Here is a 17,183-nt window from a genome sequence, read left to right on the forward strand (position 1 = left end):
TCCAGGTCTTATTGATAAACAGCAGGCCACACCGGGAGCACCGAATACAGTAGATGACACCAAAATACTCACAGGTGAAGTGTCGCCTCATCTGGAAAGACTGTTTGGGGCCCTGAATGATAATGGGTGTGTAGATATAGGGGCAGGTATTGTACTTGCGCCACTTGAAAGGATAAATGTCAGGAGGGAGATTAGTGGGGATGGACAAATGGACGACGGAATCTTTCAGACCAAGCTCCCATGTGGAACCTGATCAAAGGCTGTACAGAAGTCCTGTGTAAAACATCCGCAGCCCTACCGTCATTTACAATTTTCGTTAAATGTTAAAAAGAAAAGCTTAAAATGTATTGGTAACCGCAATTTTCCATTCACAATACCATTCTGACTCCAAATGAGACTCTGTTGATGAATAGCTCGTAGATCCTGGCGATTAGAGTATTTTCCAGTAACTTCTCCACCTCTGGCTCTCAGGCTGACTGGCCTGTCTGGGAAAATTATTTCGAGATTGAAAGCCTTATCATATGGGGAGCTTTTGATGGTTCTGAGCCTGTGCTCACTGGAATTCTGAAGAATAAGTGTTGACCCAAGTGAAACCGATATTGAACGTTCTCGATAGAGTCGATGTAGAGAGGATGTTTCCTATGGTGCGATAGCCGAAGACCAGAGGACAATGCCTTGGAATAGAGGGCTGTCCTTTTAGAACGAAGATGAGAGAGAATTTCTTTAGCTAGTGAGTGGGCTTCGTTGCTTCAGGCAGCTGTGGAGTTCAACTCTTAGGGTATAATTAAGGTAGAGCTTGACAAATTCTTCATTAGTCAGAGCATGAAGGGTTATGGGGGAGAAAGCAGGGGGTTAGAGCTAAAAGATAAAATGGATCAGACATAAAATGGGAGAGCAGATTCGATGGAACGAATGACCTATTTCTGCTCCTATATCGACTGGTCTGGTCTTATGGTTTTGTTAAGACATCATCAATATTCCCCGGCCTGAACCTAATTTGCAGGGGATTCATAAGGTACTTTGTGTACGATTAACGACTATGTTATTGGCTTCTCATCCTTTGCCTCTATGCATGATCAATGCGGATATTTATTCTGTTCGGTTCTGCAGCAAGAAACTCGGATGGTAATGGCACAGAGTGTTTCGACCTAATTGCATTCCTCACTAATGCATTCGATAGATGCTTAGAAATGAAGGAACATAAACAATGTCTTCAGTTTTTGACACATTTCTGGATAACATATCTTGTGCGGTCCGTTTTCCAAGAAAGGAGTAATCTCTTCAAAATTTTCCAAGCATCTGGATATTAACTATTAACTAAAATAAATTATTTTTATTCCGTTGTTGCAGTAGTGATGAATGACAACGGTTTAGTTGTTAAATGTTTTTTTCTCAAAAGATTAACACAAATTGCTGGAGGAACGCTGCGGTCCAGCCAGCATCTATGGGAAAAGAGTAAACATGCGACGTTTCTGGCAAATGACCCTTCGTGTATTTTTGTGTGTATTCGTTTTAGTTCAGGAATCTGAAGATGTTATCTTCTTTGGACTTTAGCGTTTAATCTGTTTCAGGCCGTTGTCAGCATTTTATTAGAGCTTACATATTTAGTTTTATTTGAACTATTTTATTGTTTTCTTTTATTTTAGTTTGATTTGAATTCAGTAGCCGTGAGAGAATGTTAAAGCAATACAAGACAGTTAGAACAGACTTGGAGTATTGTGTTCAGCTCAGGTCACTTCATTGAACATACAACATAGAAAGCCTACAGCACACTACAGGCCCTTCGGCGCGCTAAGCTGTGCCGAGCATGTCTTTACTTTAGAAATTACCTACGGTACCCATAGCCTTCTATTTTTCTAAACTCCATGTACCTATCCAGGAGTCTCTTAAAAGTCGCTATCGAATCCTGCTCCACCACCGCCGTCGGCAGCCCATTCCATGCACACACCATGCGTGAAAAGCTTACCCTTGACATCTCCTCTGTACCTACCTCCAAGCACCTTAAAACTGTGCCCTCTCATGTTAGGCATTACAGCCCCGGGTAAAAGCCTCTGACTATCCACACGATCAATGCCTCTCATCATCTTATACACTCTATATTACTACAGGGAGAATGTGGCTATAGTAGAGAGAGTGCAGTGGAGAGTTACATAGATGCTGTCTGGATTGGAGAACATGCCTTATGAGAATAAGTTGAGTGAACTTACCGGTTTCTCTTTGAAGCGACCAAGGATAAGAGGTGACCTGGTAGAGGTGTATATTGATCGCCTGGATAGCCAGGCTTTTTTGCCCCAGGGCTGAAATGGGTAGCACTAGGGGGCATAGTTTCAAGGTGCTTGGAAGTGGTACTGGATGATGTCAGAGGTAAGATTTTCACACAGAGCGTGCCGGATGAAGTGGAAAGCACTGTCTGCGATGGTTGTAGGAGCAGATACAATACGGTCTTTTATGAGATTCTCAGATGGGCACATAGAGCTTAGAAAAATAGAGGGCTATACGGTAGGAACATTCTAGGCAGCTTCTAGAGTCAGTTACATGGTCGGCATAACATTCTATATCGAAGGGCATGCAATTGCTCCAGATGCTTAAGTTTATGTTCTATTACGATGTGGTTTCTGATTTTACCTGAATGATGTTTTCTGAAACTATCGCCATGTGCTTCCCGTTCAATTTCAGAGTGCTGCCTGAACAACATACTTCCCTACAAACCTATAAAATCACAACATACTTTTGAGTACTTATGTTCATGTACTTTATTTGCATTCCTTTCTAAACGGTATGCTGCCTGCAGTATGTTCCACCATCTCGTCCGTCCATAAGATCCGCTGGGCAATCTCCCTCTTCCGTGGTCCAATACTCCTTTTTTTTTGTGCAGCTATATCACTAGTCCTTAATGAAATTGGTGAATAATCCCTAAGTACTTTGCTAATATGCTAACTCCTTGCTCAATGCCATCGTAATTTATCAGCCTATTGGTCAAGTTTTGATAGGAGATTCTTTTTTTCATCCATTCTAAAGTTTCACAAGATCACAAGGCAAAGGAGTAGAAGTAGGCCATTCGGCCCATCGAATCTGCTCCGCAGCTCCCCCATGAGCTAAACTATTCACTCATCTAGTTCCAATTTCCGGCTTTTCCCCATATCCCTTGATACCCTGACTAATTAGATACCTGTCAATCTCCTCCTTGAACACCCTCAATGATCGGGCCTCCACAGCTGTATGTGGCAAAGAATTCCACAAATCCACGACCCTCTAGCTAAAAAAAAAAAATCTCCTCACCTCTGTTTTAACTGGGTACCCTCTAATTCTGTGACTATGGTTTCTTGTCCTGGTCTCACCCACCAAGGGAAACAACCTTTCCACATCTACTCGGTCATACCGTTTCAACATTCCAAATATTTCTATGAGATACTCTCTCATTCTTCTATACTCTAATGAATACAATCCAAGGAAACATCCTCGTAAATCTTCTCTGAACTCTCTTCAACATTAGTACATCCTTTCTATGATAGGGGGCCCAAAGCTGCACACAGTATTCCAAATAAGGACTCACTAATGCCCCATAGAGCCTCATCAACACATCCTTACTCTTATACACTATTGCTCTTGAAAAAATAACAACATAGCATTCGCTTTCCTTACCGCTGATCCAAATTGGTGGTTAACCTTTAGGGTATCCTGCAAGAGGACCCCCAAATCCCTTTGCACTTCCGATTTTTGAATTTTCTCCACATCTAAATAGTAATCTGCCCGATTATTTCTTCTTCCGAAATGTACAAAACCGTACATTTGTCAACGTTGTATCTCATCTGCCATTTCTTTGCCCACTCTCCTAAACTGACTAAGCCTCTCTGCAACCTTTCCGTTTCTTCAACATTTCCTGCTCCTCCACCTATCTGGGTATCATCCGCAAATTTAGCCACAAAACCATTTAATCCATAATCCAAATCATCGATAAACATCGTAAAAATAAACGGCCCCAACACCGAGCCCTGCGGAACACCACTAGTAACCGGCAACCAATCAGAATGAATCCCTTTATTCCCACCCATTGTTTTCTGCCTATCAATCAAATGCTCCACCCATTTCAATATCTTTACTGTAATTACATGGGCTCTCATCTTATTAAGCAGCCTTATATGCGGCACCTTATCGAAGGCTTTTTGAAAATCCAAATAGACAACATCCACAGCCTCTCCCTTGTCCATCTTATTCGAGATTACCTCAAAACATTCCATTAGGTTGGTGAGGCAGGATCATCCCTTCATGAAACCATGCTGGCTTCAGCCTACCTTGTCATGCACCTCGAGGTATTTCATAACCTCGTCCCTTGAGGATTGACTCCAATATCTTTCCAACTACCGATGCCAGACTACTAGGTCTGTAATTTTCTTTTTGCTGCCTCCTTCCTTTCTTAAATAACGGAACTACATTTGCGACCTTCCAGTCCTCCAGAACCATGCCAGAGTCTATTGATTCCTGGAAGATCATTTCCAATGCTTCCACAATCACCAAAGCCACCTCCTTTGGAACCCCTGGGTGCACCTCATCCGGACCGGGAGATTTATTTATTCTTAGTCCACTTAACTTCCCAAACACTTTCTCTCTAGTAATCCTGACCGTACCTAATTCTATTCCTTGATACCTCTGGCTATCAAGTATATTGCTCATGTCTTCCACTGTGTAGACTGATGAAAAATACTCGTTCAGTTCCTCCACCATCTCTTTGTTACCCATTATAATTTTTGCAGCATCATTTTCAATCGGTCCCGTATCTACCCTTGTCACTCTTTTACTCATCATATATTTAAAAAAAAATCTAAGTATCTTTTTTTTATGTTAATCGCCAACTTCCTTTCATAATTCATCTTTTCTTTCCTAATGACTTTCTTAGGTTCTTTCTGTAAGTTTTTAAAAGTCTTCCAGTCCTCATTTTCCCAATAATTTTTGCTTCCTTGTACGCCGTTTCTTTTGCTTTTATTTTTGCCTCAACCTCTGTCGTTGCCACATTTGTGCCATTTTTCCATTCATGATTTTCTTTTTTCTTGGAATATATTTTTCCTGCATTTTCCTTATTTCTTGTTGGAATTTCATCCAATTCTGCTCTGCCGTCCCTCCACTTAGCTTACTTTTCCAATCGACTAGGGCCAGTTCTTCTCTCATAGCACTGTAATTTCCAATCATAGGTATTCTAAATTTCCTCCTTCCGAACCTCACACTGAACTCAATCATTAATGTTGTCTTATTGTAAACACTTCAATTGCCCCCCCCCCCCACCTTTACTGTCGGTCAATTTCACATCAAAATAATATCGAATGATACTGCACTAATGCAACTTATGAGACATTATTTGGAAGAATTATTGTTAAGTAAATTCTGTCTTCAAAATACAATCAAAGCATAATATTGTTTTTTTTTTTCTGAAACCCGACACTCACCAGAACAGATCAGACCGACGTCATTCATGTGGTTGCAATGTTGAGTCGTTGAATAATCTGGACAGTCGCATAGGCTCGACTCATTACCTTGACATTTAAGGATTCTGTCCCATACATGCTCTTTTCCCTCTCCAAAATAAGCTCCCCCCAGCACAGAAACAGCGACTCCGCATTGAAGTTGATTGCACACCACGTTGGCATTATTCATATCCCAGTGCAAGTCACAAACTGTTCCCCATTCTTCACCAAACTGCACTTCCAGTCTTCCCGAACATTCGTCATTTCTGGACACTAATCTTGCAGTTCTATGACCTGAGAAAGATGTGAAGAGCAAACATGGCAAAGAAAATTACAACAATGTACAGTCAAATCATGTTGCATTCAGCATATATCATGGCCCGAAATCGTTGGGTTGCAATCTGTTCTCGGAGGGATAACCTGGTTTTCCACCACCAGAATGCACCATATTTATTGAGTTCTGGTGAATTAATTTTTACTGAACATTTTGCACGCCCATGTTGCAAGCTAATTGTGTGTGCGAACAAAACAGCCGGTAACAATAAATGGATCATGAATATTCTAAAATCATTAACAAATAATCTTTTGATCGCAAGTGCATACTCTATGTTCGTTTATTATCGAAATTCACGTCGGGATATCAGAGCACCATAAAAAAATATTTTTTTTCTATGATTAATCATTAATTAAAGCCAAATAATTGATCCTTCACTAAACACGGTCCTTTGCGTTCGACAATCCCCTCTGCTAATCCACTTATGTCTGTGTGTGTGTGTGTGTGTGTGTGTGTGTGTGTGTGTGTCAGGCAAAGCAACATTCTCAATAATAATGTCTATGGCACACCGCTGGTCCGGTTTGCTCACAAGAATATCATTCTTCTATCGGACTCCTGTCGTGCAGTACATAGCTAATTAGCCTGATCCGCTTGGAAACCATGCGCCTGAACTTTCTGTGAGATTCGAATGCGAAGACATGGACAACGTTACCAAAGTTTACTTGTGTGTCTTCATCAATATTCTCAGCAACTCTTCAAACACTCAAATGAATTAGTGAGACATGTTTATCCCACACAAAAGTATGATCAATAATCTAACCCGCATCTGCTTTTCCAGATTTCCTTCTTCTGGATGTGCACAAATATAATTGTTTCGAGTTCCAACACTTAGCGCAGTTTGTGAGAAGCCAACGATAAGTTCAGACGAAGGTTGCCCAGCAACCTCAATAATTTCAACAGTTCTATTAATAGGTGTTTTCATATTTAAGCAACGTTGAAAGAATGCATTACATTTTATTGAAAACAAACACAGACTTTAACAAGTCTGATGTCCCAGAAATATCCTAACACATGCTTGAGCTGTTGGGTGCAAATCACGAGAAGACCTTTCACTGTCAAACTCGAAGAATTCCCAGCTATACACACTGTCCTATTGAACACAGCAGGCAATTGAGGAATGGCAGCTCTTGACCTGTAAAACTGGCTTGATGCCCTATGAAATGCCTGGTTTGTAAAGCATGAGTGGTATAAATGTGGTGAATATAAGGGTCCTTTACTTTCAGATATAATTTATTAAAACCTGAAAGCACAGGTTTAGCGGAGATAGCAGATGGTTCACAAGGCCCTGAGGGGCAAACTCTCCATCTAAATGACGGTCTGTAGACGGTGTCCTGCAAGAGAAAGTGGCTGAGGCAGGTGAAGTGACAATATTTGCAAGCTATTTGACAGGTAAAGAATAGGAATTGTTTTGATGGATATAGGAACTCATGTGGCCAGACTGACGCAGATTGACATATTGCTTGTCATGGGCGATTTTTGCCTCCTTTCTTTGTGGGAGGGGGAGAACTGTTTACGTGCTGTATGACTTTACTAATCAACAGTTTGAAATGCTGGAACCGGGAGCATTTCGACGGCATAAGCATATTCTGTCAGGGAAGAGAACCTCTCGGCACTTAGGGAAAGAGGATTAAAAATTGGAAACCTATGTTTATCGTGAGGGACGAAATAGAACATATAAACATAGAAAACTTACAACACAATACACGCCCTCCGGCCCACGAAGTTGTGCCGAACATGTCTCTACCTTACAAATTGCTCGGATTACCTATAGCCCTCTATTTTACGAAGCTCCACGTACCTGTCTAAAAGTCTCCTAAAAGACACTATCGTACCCGCCTCCACCACCGTTGCCGGCAGCCCATTCCACGCACTCACCACTCCCTGAGTAAAACACTTATCCCTGACATGTCCTTTGTACCTACTTCCCAGCACCTTAAACCTATGTTCTCTTGTGGCAACCATTTCAAGCCTTGGGAAAAAGCCTCTCACGATCCAAACGATCAATGCCTCTCATCATCTTATGCACCTCCATCAGGTTACCTCTCATCCTCCGTAGCTCCGAGGAGAAAAGGCCGAGTTCACTCAATCTATTCTCATAAGGCATGCTCCCCAATCCAGGCAGCATCCATGTAAATCTCCTCTGCAACCTCTCTACGGCTTCCACAGCCTTCCTGTGGTGAGGCGACCAGAAATGAGCGCAGTACTCCAAGTGTGGTCTAACCAGGGTCCTACATAACTGCAACATTACCTATCGGCTGCTAAATTAAACTCAATGATTGATGAAGGCCACTACACCATACGCCTTCTTCACCACAGAGCCAACCTGCGCAGCGGCATTGAGTGTCCTATGTACTCGGACACCAGATCCCTCCGATCTTCCACACTGCCAAGAGATTTACCATTCATGCTACATTCCGCCATCATATTTGACCTACCAAAATGAACCACTTCATACTTCTCTGGGTTGAACTCCATCTGCCACTTCTCAGCCCATTTGTGCATCCTATCAATGTCGCGCTGTAACATCTGACAGCCCTCCACACTATCTACAACAGCCCCAACCTTCGTATCGTCAGCAAACATACTAACACATCCCTCCAGTCCCTCATCCAGATCATTTATAAAAATCACGAAGAGTAAAGGTCCCAGAACAGAACCCTGAAGCAGACCACTGGTGACCGACCTCCATGCAGAATATGACACTTCTACAACCACTCTTTGCCTTCTGTGGGCAAGCCAGCTCCTGATCCAAAAAACAATGTCCCCTTGGATCCCATGCCTCGTTACTTTCACAATAAGCCTTGCATGGGGTACCTTATCAAATGCCTTGCTGAAATCCATATACAGTACATCTACTGCTCTTCCTTTATCAATGTGTTTAGTCACATCTTGAAAAAATTCATCAGGCTCGTAAGGCATGACCTACCCTTGACAAAGCCATTCTGACTACTCCTAATCACATTAATAATAGGCAACCGTTAGTCTCGTGAGACCATGGATTTGCGCCTTGGAAGGTTTCCAGGGCGCAAGCCTGGGCAAGTTTGTATGGAAGACCAGCAGTTGCCCATGCAGCATGTCTCTCCTCTCCACGCCACCGATGTTGTCCAAGGGAAGGGCATTAGGACCCATACAGCTTGGCACCGGTGTCGTTGCAGAGCAATGTGTGGTTAAGTGTCTTGCTCAAGGACACAACACGCTGCCTCCGCCGAAGTACGAACTAGCGATCTTCATTTCACTAGACAAACGCCTTAACCACTTGGCCACGCGCTAACACCAGAATCATGTTATACCTCTCCAATTGTTCATAAATCCTGCCTCTCTGGATCTTCTCCATGAACTTACCAAATAAATCAGAAGGACCGAAGAGGAAACATTTACCGAGGTACTTGTATAGAAAATGTTTGTAGGGCGATAGGACAGGACCAGTTCCGTGCCATATTACGCTATTAATCAACGGTAGGAAATGCTGGATGCTGGAACAAATAAAAACAAACTACGGAGGAACCCATCATCTGGGGGGATAGGAAATGCTCGACGTTTCTGGCCCGTATCTGTACAGGCCTGACGACATCATTTCTGGCACGCCACAAATGTTACTCGACTGTTTCGAGTAGCTTAGAAGACGCTGGACTATATATACACTTGGTGCTATTTAATTAACATCACAGCAGGAGTATGATAACAGGAAATGCTTTTCCAACATGACGGGAATAATCCCGATATAAATTGGATTTAGTTCGACATCACAAGCGAAGTGTGGCCAGTCCTGATTATTTGCTATCGAGTCAATAGACAATAGACAATAGGTGCAGGAGTAGGCCATTCGGCCTTTGGAGCCAGCACCGCCATTCACTGTGATCATGGCTGATCATCCACAATCAGTATCCACTTCCTGCCTTATCCTATTAACTTTTGATTCCGCTATCTTTAAGAGCTCTATCCATCTCTTTTTTGAAAGCATCCAGAGACTTGGCCTCCACAGCCATCTGAGATAGAGCATTCCATATATTACACCATGCTCTGGGTGGAAAAGTTTTTCCTCAACTCAGTTCTAAATGGCCTACCCCTTATTCTAAACAGTGGCCTCTGGTTCTGGACTCACCCATCAGCGGGAACATCCTTTCTGCCTCCAGCGTGTCCAATTCCTTAATAATATTATATGTTTCAATAAGATCCCCTCTCAGCCTTCTAAATTCCAGAGTGTACAAGCCAAATAGCCCCAATCTTTCGACATATAACAGTCCCGCCATCCCGGGAATTAACCTTGTGAACCTATGCTGCACTCCTTCAATAGCAAGAATGTCCTTCCTCAAATTTGGAGACCAAAACTGCACACAGTACTCCAGGTGTGGTCTCACCAGGGCCCTGTACAGCTGCTGAAGGACCTCTTTCCTCTTGTACTCAATTCCCCTTGTTATGAAGGCCAGCATGCCATTAGCTTTCTCCACTCCCGGCTCTACTTGCATGCTTGCTTTCAGTGATTGATGTACAAGAACACCTAGATCTCGTTGTGCTTCCCCTTTTCCTAACTTGACTCCATTTAGATAATAATGTCTTCGCGTTCTTACCACCAAAGTGGATAACCTCACATTTATCCACATTAAACTGCATCTGCCATGCATCTTCCCAATCACCCAGCCTGTCCAAGTCACCCTGCATTCTCATAACATCCTCCTCACATTTCACACTGCCACCCAACTTTGTGTCATCGGCAAATTTGCTAATGTTACTTTTAATTTCCTCATTTAAATCATTAATATATATTGTAAACAGCTGCGGTCCCAACACTGAACCCTGCAGTACCCCATTGGTCACCAACTGCCATTCTCAAAGGGATCCGTTAATCGCTACTCTTTGTTTTCTGTCAGCCAGCCAATTTTCAATGCATGTCAGTACTCTTCCCCCAATACCATGAGCCTTAATTTTGCCCACTAATCTCCTATGTGGGATTTTATCAACGGCTTTCTGAAGGTCCAGGTACACTACATTCACTGGCTGTCCCTTGTCCATTTTCATAGTTACATCCTCAAAAAATTCCGGAAGATTAGTCAAGCACGATTTCCCCTTCGTAAATCCATGCTGACTTGGACCAATCCTGTTACTACTATCCAGATGTGTCGTAATTTCATCCTTTATAATTGACTCCAGCATCTTTCCCACCACCGACGTCAGGCTAACCATCTATAATTCCCTGTTTTCTCTCTTCCTCCATTCTTGAAGAGAGGGACAACATTAGCCACCTTCCAATCCACAGGAACTTATCCTGAATCTATAGAACATTGGAGAATGATTACCAATGCGTCCACGATTTCTAAAGCCACCTCCTTAAGTACCCTGGGATGCAGACCATCAGGTCCCGGGAACTTATCAGCCTTCAGACTTAACAGCCTATCCAACACCATTTTCTGCCTAATATAAATTTCCTTCAATTCATCCATTACCCTAGGTCTTTTTTCCGCTATTACATCTGGGAAATTATTTGTGTATTCCCTAGTGAAGACAGATCCAAAGTACCTGTTCAACTCGTCTGCCATTTCCTTGTTCCCATAATAAATTCACCCGCTTCTGTCTTCAAAGGCCCAATTTTGGTCCTAACATTTTTTTCCTTTTCACATACCTAAAGAAGCTTTTACTATCCCCCTTTATATTCTTGGCTAGTTTCCCTTCGTACCTAATTTTCTCTCCGTGTATTGCCTTTTTAGTTACCTTCTGTTGCTCTTTAAATGTTTCCCAACCCTCCGGCTTCCCACTCGTCTTTGCTATGTTATACTAATTATCTTTTATTTTTATACTGTCCATTACTTCCTTGTCAGCCACGACCTCCCCTTACTCCCCTTAGAATCTGTCTTCCTCTTTGGAATGAACTGATCCTGCACCTTCCGCATTATTCCCAGAAACACTTGTCATTGCTGTTCCACTGTCATCCGTGCTAGGGCATTGTTCCATTAAACTTTGGCCAGCTCCTCCCTCGTAGCTCTATAGTTCCCTTTGTTCAACTGTCATACTGACACTTCCCAGTTTCCTTTCTCCCTCTCAAATTGTAGATTAAAACTTATCACATTATAGTCACTTCCTCCTAATGGTTCCTTTACCTGATCAAATCTGGTTCATTGCACAACACTAAATCTAGAATTGCGTTCTCTCTGGTAGGTTCCAGTATAAGCTGTTCTAAGAATCCACCTCGGAGGGACTCCACAAACTCCCTTTCTTGGGGTCCAGTACCAATCTGATTACTCCAGTCTACCTGCATGTTGAAGTCCCCCATAACAACTGTGCATCACCTTTGTGACATGCCAATTTTAGCTCTTGATTCAACTTACACCCTACTTCCAGACTACTGTTTGGGGGCCTGCAGATAACTCCCATTAGGATCTTTCCACCCTTAGAATTTCTCAGTTCTCTCCATACTGACTCTACGTCTCCTGATTCTATGCCTCCCCTCGGAAGGGACTGAATATCATCCTTCACCAGCTGAGCCACCTCACCCCCTCTGCCCAACAGTCTGTCCTTTCGATAGGACGTATAACCTTGAATATTCATTTCCCAGGCCCTGTTCACTTGAAGCCATGTCTCTGTTATTCCCACAAGATCATACTTACCAATTTCCAACTGTGCCTCAAGCTCATCCAGGTTATTTCCATGCTCCGTGCATTCATATACAATACTTTTAATTCATTACTCCCCTCACCTCCAATATCAATTCCTATTTCACTTGGCCATACTCTACGACCCCTTCTTGAGCTCTCTGCTCTGTTGATTCTGCTGTCATTCTTAACTTTTCTTATTCTCACTTTTCCTTTATCTCTATCCTTATGTTTCCAGTTCGTCCCGTTCCCCTCCCCACCCCAACCCCACCCCCACTACTTCGTTTAAACACACCCGTTGCAGAGGCAAACCTGCCTGCCACAATGCTGGTGCCCCGCTTATTAAGGTGCAACCAGTTCCTTTCGTTCAATTCATCCTTACCCCGAAATATACCCCAGTGGTCCAAGAATGTAAATCCTTACTTCCTGCACCAGTTCCTCAGCCACACATCCCGGACGACATCAAAATGGCGGGACTACAGATACAAAAGCCAGATATTTACCTTTGCAAATAACGCCAACATCGTTTGAATGTGAGCCATAGTCAAACCACTCATCGACTGTACAGTCCCGCAGAGTGGCCTCCCTCCCGTTGCACTTAACATCGGAATTTAAAACGGGTCCAGATCCTTGCCCAAAGTGAGCATTGCGCAAGATTTTCTGCCTGGCGCCGCAGTCCAGCTCCCGACACGCCACATCCGTAGCCTGATCGTTCCAGTTATCGACAAAGTCAGTGTCAACCACAGTCCACCAGTTTCTCTTGTGGAGAATCTCTACTCTCCCGGCGCATCGACTGCCACCATTCACCAATCTTAACGTTGGGATTTCTGAAAAATATCAAAAAATAAAATATCATAAGACGACGATGATTTCAGCCTCCTGAAACATTAACATTCTTCATGAACAACGTGGTGATCAACGGAAAGTTGAGACTGTGGCAAACCCCTAATAAACTGCTTAACATAACGAGATTAGTCAATGAGCTGGACAACGTCTGGAGAACCGAGAGTCAACCGGTCGTTCTACGGGAAGGAATGGGTGTCTCCGAGGAAATCAAGATAATCTGCTTCAATCTTCCCTCTAATTTGTTTTACAGCTTTGCGGACCGACCATTGCTCTAATAAGTAAAGTTTTACACACCCTTATAACTGTACACCATTTTAAATGATTAAATGTGAAAAAAACGGCTCCGCGGCTACGAAATCTAAGAGCGCGGGTGCGTACTCACAGAGCTTATAGTGAACATTGAATTGTTTTTACTCTTCTTAGAGCTACTGATGGTCTGCTGTTTCCGTGCCTTCACTGTATTTAGTCCTCATCAATCGGGTAATCGAACTCAAACATTAATAGAGGTGTGGAAGTTTCCTGGAGAAAGAATCGAACTGAGCTTCCACATGAAGTCAGCTGAGCACTGAAAGGATGGAATGAAAAATGGGAGGCTCTTTTTTACTTTCAGGAATTAGTAAAGTCAGCGAAGGCTGTTTCTCTGCTGACTGCCCTGTATGAAGTTTGATGTTTGTCGTCGTTCCATGAGAAGAGCAGGCGCCTCTCAGCCAGATACACTTTAACAATTAGTTTCAACAACCCAGACCATTACTCAGTGAAAATTAAGCGAGTTTACCTGACTGCTCGGTCTGAGAATGCGCTGGACGGCCTGAAATGAGAAATGTACAATTAGATTTCATTTTGGAGTTACAGCGGTGGTACACTTATGGATTATGAGGTCATGGTATGAGGGATATGAAATTAATATGCGATCAAAGGTAAAAACACCCGCATCCGCCAGATTGCCCCACCCCCACATCCTCTTCCCTCCCACGATCAGTCCCGCCCTCCTTTATTTCGCTGCATTGCTTGATTTTGTGGTTCTGAAGACGCAGCTGCGATTTTCACAATAAATTTAAATTCAAAAGCAAAACAACAGGATATTTTCCCTTTGGCAGACTGATACATTAACTCTTTGTTTCGCTGCATTGCTTGATTTTGTGGTTCTGACGACGCCGCTGCGATTTTCACAATAAATTTAAATTCAAAAGCAAAACAACATGATATTTTCCCTTTGGCAGACTGATCCATTAACTCACACCGCTCGCTACCGCTCATGTATTTCCGGATATTGCAAATGACCGGTTGTTATTACTTCCACAAAACCAGCGAAAACTCTCATTGCTTAACATTGCCTCCTGCGTAAAAAGCAACTTGAATGCAGATTAATGAGGTTACTCTGCCCAAAAATAAACCTGCTCTCCACTCTCTCTATTTAGGCACGTCAAAGTTCATTTGTCTATTCATATTCGTTTGTGGATATTGATAGAATGATATTCTAATGTGTATAAATGTGCTCGTTAATACAGCGTGTTATGCACCTAAAATGGATTGCAACTGTCAAGTGACAGGATCTGTCTGACGCATTGCTATGTTCATGTAACCGATTTTTAACAAGTGGAAACTGCATGATTATATTCATAAATTCAAGGCCACTGTTATAATTTGTGAACGATTTTCACGCCATTTCCTCTGGTCCAGTTCAAACACACTCTTCCATTTATATCAGAATCAGAATCAGGTTTTATATCACCGATAAATGTGGTGGAATTTGTTAAATTAGCAGCAGCAGTTCAATGCAATATAGAAGAAAAATAAATAAAATAAAATAATAATAACAATAGGAGTAATAATAATAATAGTAGGAGTAATAGTAGTAGTAATAATAATAATAATAATAAATCAATTGCAGTATACGTATATTGAATAGATTAAAAATCATGCAAAAAACAGATATATATATATATATATATATTTAAAAGGTGAGGTGGTGTTCAAGGGGATCAATGTCCAGTCAGGAAAAGGATGGCAGAGGTCCCTGAATTTCTGAGTGTGTGCCTTCAGGATTTTGTCCCTCTTAGCTGATGGTAACGGTGAGAAAAGGGCATGCCCTGGGTGCTGAAGGTCCTTAATGGACGCTGCCTTTCTTGAAGATGTCCTGGGTATTTTGTAGGCTAGTACACATGATGAAGCCGACTGAATTTTCAACCCTCTGTAGCTTTTTCCGATCCTGTGAACTAGCCACTCCCCACCCTCTCCACGTCCCATACCAGACTGTGATGTAGCCTCTCAGAATGCTCTCCACGGTACATCTATAGAAGTGTTGTGTGTTTTTTTTTTTTTTTGTCATACCAAATCTCTTCAAACTCGGAATGATGTATAGTCGCTGTCCTGCCTTCTTTATAACTGCATCCATATGTTGGGGCCAGGTTATGTCCTTAGAGATCTTGACAACCAGGAACTTGAAACTGCTCACTCTCTCCACTTCTGATCCCTTTATGAGGATTGATATGTGTTCCTGCATCTTAACCTTCCTGAAGTCCACAATCAACTCTTTGGTCTTACTGACGTTGAATGCCACGTTGTTGCTGCGACGCCACTAATCTAGTTGGCATGTCTCGCTCCTGTATGCCCTCTCGTCACCATCTGTGATTCTACCAAAACTGATCGTAGCATCAACAAATTTTTAGATGATATTTTATCTATACCTAGCCACACATTTATGGGTACAGAGAGAGTAGAGCAGTGGGCTAAGCACACACCCCTGAAGTGCACCAGTGTTCATCATCAACGAGGAGAAGATGACCTCGCTAATCCGCACAGATTGTGGTCTTTGGGTTAGAATGTCGAGGATCCAACATCCTTATATTGTCAACAAGGCAATGTTGAGGCTCGTTACGTTAGGTTTATGTCTTATCAGTCGTAATGCCTATAAATTAAGTCAGCCACAGAACTGGAAATAAATGACCAGATTTTTTTTCAATTCAGCGGCAGTTTACCCTCTCGCGCATCGATGTAAAGCGCCAGCTTAGGAACACTTCCCTACTCAAAGGAGTTTTCACGTTCGCTCTGTGATTGTGTGGACTTCCTTTAGTTTCCTACCACATTCCAAAGACGTGTGCCTATGTTTGGTGAGTTGTTGGCATGCAATGTTGCCACCATGAGCGTAGCGATATTTTTGCACAGACCAGCGCAGGCCGCGCAGATTGGATTTGCCCCAAACAACATATGTCGCTGTTTGTTTTGATCTACATGTGACAATTCAGTAAAGATAATAATTTATTTATTTTTCGTAACCGTTGAAGCAATTTCCTGTTGTTTAAACCTCATCGCAGTGTATTGAAGAGAACTTTTTTATTTTTTTATTATTTCTTAGCGTACGATAAAAAAGAAACCTATCAAGCTCTCTAATCGACGTACATTTCCGAAGAAAAATCAGTTTCGTCTTGTACTCATTATTTCATTCATTCTGCACGAATTACATCTCAGGAAATCCGATGAACTGCCATGTGCATTATATTTAGGGTTCCACCAAGCAATTGTTTATGGTATCCAATTAAACTACCAACCAGCAAGCCATCGAATATGGGAAGGTATAAGAGTACCTGGAGAAACAGGCGAGCTCACGGGGAAACATACACTGCACATCTCGCAGATAGCACCGTCGGATAGACACAAGTATGTGTCTCTACAAGTACACAGTTGCAGCACGACGCATTATTAAGTAAAGGGTACGTTGCATTAATAGGGACACTGCGCTCAGGCACAGATGATCGGCGTTCAGTTCTAAACTCAAGTTCACCCTGTGTGGATTAGCATGTACTCCATTTGAAACTCGGGCTTTGCCCACTTCCCTGATAGAGTTTATTTTTAAGTTAACTGGGAACACGCAGAAGACATAGGAGCAGAACCAGGAAATTTGGCCCGACGAGTGTGTTCCTCCATTTCATCAAATTCCTCTTAGCTCCAGTCTCTTGCCATTTC

The 17,183-nt window shown here is 42.5% G+C and overlaps 1 protein-coding gene across 2 annotated transcripts in view; it reads right to left on the reverse strand.

The window, feature by feature from the left end:
- Positions 1-17,183, reverse strand: part of LOC140201802 (scavenger receptor cysteine-rich domain-containing protein DMBT1-like) — a 43,036-nt gene that overhangs the window by 21,339 nt on the left and 4,514 nt on the right. Inside the window, exons 2-4 of one of the 2 annotated variants that reach the window (XM_072266489.1) lie at positions 13,996-14,028; positions 12,878-13,201; positions 5,439-5,750 (exon numbers count right to left, since the gene is read on the reverse strand). In XM_072266489.1, coding sequence (XP_072122590.1) covers positions 5,439-5,750; positions 12,878-13,201; positions 13,996-14,028 — 669 coding nt within the window. Of the gene's footprint in view, positions 1-5,438; positions 5,751-12,877; positions 13,202-13,995; positions 14,072-17,183 lie in introns of those variants that run through there. The other variant, XM_072266488.1, reaches the window with a different exon arrangement.

Source organism: Mobula birostris, chromosome 8 (assembly GCF_030028105.1).
Source record: "Mobula birostris isolate sMobBir1 chromosome 8, sMobBir1.hap1, whole genome shotgun sequence".
Lineage (NCBI taxonomy): Eukaryota > Metazoa > Chordata > Chondrichthyes > Myliobatiformes > Myliobatidae > Mobula > Mobula birostris.